A 4308-nucleotide genomic window follows, 5' to 3' on the forward strand; every position below is an offset into this window, starting at 1 on the left:
CCTGTGCCATTCCACATTATTACAAATAACTTCATTTCTGGACGTTTATGGTTTGATTTCTTTGTATGTATGGATCTTCATGTCATTAGCACCTCTAGTAATATATTTACTGAGAAAAATGGTGACGTGCTCAATACTTATTTTACCCACTGTATATCTAGTGTACCTATAAAGCTTTAGAGAAATGCAGTGGAGTAAAATGTTTGATTTTATCATTATAATGTAGAGTATACGTAAAAAGTTAAAAAAAGACTACTCAAGTGAAGTACAAGTTCTAAAAACTATGTAGTTCTCGAGTAAATTTACTTTGTTACTGCGCACCTCTGCCCACACCTCACCAAGACTCTGCTAAGATGAGTCACGTTCTGGCTGATGGTTTTGGTTGAAGCCAGSTTTGTCATCCAGACTGAAGTGGGTTGAAAAYGTCACTTTAACCCCTCAAAACCTCCTTGGTCTGAAAGCACCTATAGCTTCAGGTACACTGCACCTCACGAAGGCACCTCAGCAAATCAAAACTGGCTCTACTGTAAAATGAAGCCATCATCAGGTCATAAAGTACCTGAACAGTTTCAGATAGTGATCAAACATCAGTTGTAAGAGGATTTATTTACTTACGATATTAAAAATACAGAAACGTTTGTCATTCTCTCACTTGTGTTTTCCTGAGTTGGTTTAAATCAGTTGGATGTTTGGGTTTCCTTTTTTGATTTATTTTCTCCTAATAATTTCCACCTTCTTTTCCCATTTTTATTTYCTCTTTCCCAGCCCTTCATCACTTACCCTGTTAGGAAAACCCTGTTAGTTTCTCATACAGAGACCCTCCACACACGACTATCCTGAGCAGGCTGTTTTCTGTTCAGTCCGTGTTCTTTGTGTTATTGTCATCACTCACTTTTACCCACTTTGTACTCACACCTAGAATGTGTGTGTTGGTGTGTCTGTGTGTGTTTGTTACAGGAAAAAAGGAGAAAACGAGTAAAAATAGAAAAAGGTGGAAACTATAATGCCCATGCTTTTAGTGATTTAAAAAATATATAGTTTAGGTGATCTAAATGTTCCTCTTTTTTTTTTTTTTTACTAATCTACCACAACCGCATGTAGATAATCTTGTTGCATTAGCAGTAAGACTTTCTACTGTAAAACCTTAAATAATATGGGTCAAGGTACAAGTATTAATCTGAGGAAAGCAAGGGTTTTCTAATTAAAAAATGTTTAAAATGTTTTTTGCTGGAGATGTTGCCTCACAAAGAAACTTTTCCAACATTAACTAAAGGGCGATATTTTCTGTATTTTTGCATTTGAAATCCTGTCAATTTATTTATTACCAGTAATATATATTTATTGAATCGATGAGTACAAAATATTAGAGCACAACCTGTTGAAATTGTGTCAAATTGAGCGAGTTACAAACTGTAAAATGAGGTTTTGTTAGAAAATGTTGCCCTCTGTCATTCACAGGTAAGATAGACACTGACTGTTAAATTCTTCTTCTTCTGACTCTATTTTCCACCCTCCAGGAAAATAATAATAAAAAAAACACTTTCATTTCATTTCGTATCTTAGTTACTTTCATTTTGTAACATTTTTTATTAAGTCTTGATGGTTCTAGATGAAAACAAAACATCAGATTATTTGAGCTGAACTGAAACCAATTTATTTTTCCTAACATCTCTTGGAGGGATGTAAAATGGCCACAAGAAGGAGCCGTGTTATCCCTTGAAAACGTTTGATAAATGTGTGTTTCTCTGGAGCACTGTTGGTCTCACATATAAACCATTAATAAACCCTTTCTAGGATGGTTATAATGGTTTATCCCACTCTCCAAATGCACTACGGCCTCATTCTGAGAAGTCCAACATATATAATCTCACACATATGGATGCATTATATATGTACGTGTATGTACATTCTACGTGTATATACACAGATATTTGTGTAATGTATACTATCAGTATATAAATGTTTTCATATATTTATATATATGCTGTATTTTTTTCTGTGTGTGGGAGAGAAAGTGATGTGTGAAAATGAAACTACTGTGTGAATGTAAGTTGGAAACTTTTCAAACGTCCCTGTTAAGGGTCGCTCTGTACTTCCTGTCTCATTTAGTGATTAATTTAAAATTTATTTATTTAGCCTGATTTTGTTTTACTATTTAAAAATATCATTTCAATTAAAACATATCAGTTTAACTGATTCTGCAGATGAAGGCATTCTCACACTGAAAACTATAGTTTATGACAATCTAAACCTTTGCAGTCAAAGTTTTATTTAATAAAAATGGCAACAAACTCAACTAGCGCCTTACTAAAACATAGATGTGAACATTTGCCAGCAGTGGAGTAAATTACTTGTGTTTTGTAAACAATTGAGTATATTCGAGTGTATTTGTTAAGGATGACACACTATAATATATTTCACTATTAGATGTAGTCGAAATGGTTAAGGAAGACAATTTTATATCAGCTGGTGTCCTAAGCTAGTCACAAATTTTTACTAAAAAATGTCTGACATTGTCTATTTCCAACACTAATCTGGTACATTTAAGATTAAAAAAATAGATACAATGAAGTGGATAATTTGGCATAAAAAGCTCACAAATAAAAATATAAGAAAATTCAAAACTAGCATTTCTGTAAAGATTTTACAGTTACATATAAACAAGCTCATTTTAGTTCACTATCTGAAAAAAAAGTCAGAGATTTCACGAAAAAAAGTCAAAATTTTAACAATAGGAAAAATATTATGTTATATTTTGCACGGATGTGACATATGTAAGGTTGATATAAACTTTGAAAAGAAACAAATAGTTTTTTATGAAAAAAATTTTTTTTATTTTTTTTCCTCCAAATATTTGTCACTTACTAAAACCTCATCTTTGGCATCATGATATTAACAATTCACCTCTTTATATTACTTTGTTTTCTATTGTAGCGTCAAATTACTGTAGATTAATGTGTTTAGTTCATTTTTAAGAGTAAAGTTGCCAAGAAACTTACATGAGAGAAACATGAGCACAAATGAAAATATGTGAGCTTTTACCAACTGTGTCCGACCAATGCACAGTTAAAATTAAACTGCATTTTTACTTTACATTGTTGGGTGACAGGTAACAGCGCAGGTAAACGTCACGACGTGAAAAGCAAAGTGCTGCATGCGTGACGTCTAAACAGACAAATAAATAAATAAATCAGTTGCTACTTTTAAAGGCAGTTTCTGACTGCGAGACAGCAGTTTCTCAGGCCACATCAGGGGTGGGTTAGTGGTTAACGGTGGTGTTCTGTGTTGAAGGTTGTCGAGGCTCAGAGGCAAGTCCTCACAGTTCTCCCACCCCATCCAGCGGGCCCCATGGAGGCTCCAATGAAGAGATCTGGGTTCTGCGCAAGCCCGTGGCAGGTAACGAAGCCGCGCTGCGCTGAGCCCTCAACCTCTGACTCCTGAAAGTCTGACCAGGGGCCAAACAGTATCTGACGTCCGTCGGCAAACTCTTCTCTAACCCCGCACTGCTGTTTGCAAGCGCCTGTGGTTTTACCAAGAGCCGAATTCTCCCACGGGTTCATTTTAGTCAGGAGATGATGGTGCTCGAAGGCTTTCAGATACTATTTGACCTCCATGCCCTGCCTATCCCTCCATCTGAAGCTTAGCTGACCTCAGAGGTCTAATGTGTAGGCGACAGGCATTTGCATTGGTCTCCAGTCTGTGTGCGTGAGCGTCTCTCAGATTGGTTGTGCTGGGGTGCTAGAGGACGACAAAGAGAGAGACTTAAAGAGGGAGAGAAGTGATGATGTGAGTTTGACTGGTGAAAAAGTGTGGGGCATGTCTTTATTCCACTTTTGTGTTCGTCACTCAGTCATCCGTCGGCCTGTTTGTCCGTCCTGTCCATCCAAACACATGCAGCCCAGTGCATTTCAACGGAGAGTCACATCTCTTACAGTGCAGCTTTGGATAGAACCTAAACCCTTCTGTGTGTGTGTGTGCGTGCGTGCGTGCGTGCGTGTGTGTATGTGTGTGTGTGTGTCCGGATGCATCCACGTGTCTGTCGCATGTGTGCAACATTACCAACTTCTGTAAATATTGTACGGACGTCTGCATGGGCGTGTGACTGCACACGTACGTTCTGGTGCGCATGTGTGTGTGTGTTTGTGTGTTGCAGGTGGGGATCGCAGCAGCGTGGGCAGTTCTGGAAGTGTGACCAGTGTGAGGTCTTCAGGCAGCGGTCAGAGCGCCGGCAGCGCTGCACACATCCTCCACGCACAGGCTGAGGGTGTGAAGGTAATATCCCCTCACACACACACACACACACACACA

General features: G+C 37.9%; 1 protein-coding gene across 3 annotated transcripts in view; it reads left to right on the top strand.

Moving 5' to 3' along the window:
* The window catches only part of caskin1 (CASK interacting protein 1), a gene marked incomplete in the record, with an annotated part of 59042 nt that overhangs the window by 28063 nt on the left and 26671 nt on the right, over nt 1-4308 (top strand). For all 3 annotated transcript variants that reach the window (XM_014008815.1, XM_014008812.1, XM_014008813.1), the window contains 2 exon segments: nt 3292-3396; nt 4154-4272. In XM_014008815.1, the coding sequence (XP_013864269.1) occupies nt 3292-3396; nt 4154-4272 (224 nt within the window).

Source organism: Austrofundulus limnaeus, unplaced genomic scaffold (genome assembly GCF_001266775.1).
Source record: "Austrofundulus limnaeus strain Quisiro unplaced genomic scaffold, Austrofundulus_limnaeus-1.0 Scaffold53, whole genome shotgun sequence".
NCBI lineage: Eukaryota > Metazoa > Chordata > Actinopteri > Cyprinodontiformes > Rivulidae > Austrofundulus > Austrofundulus limnaeus.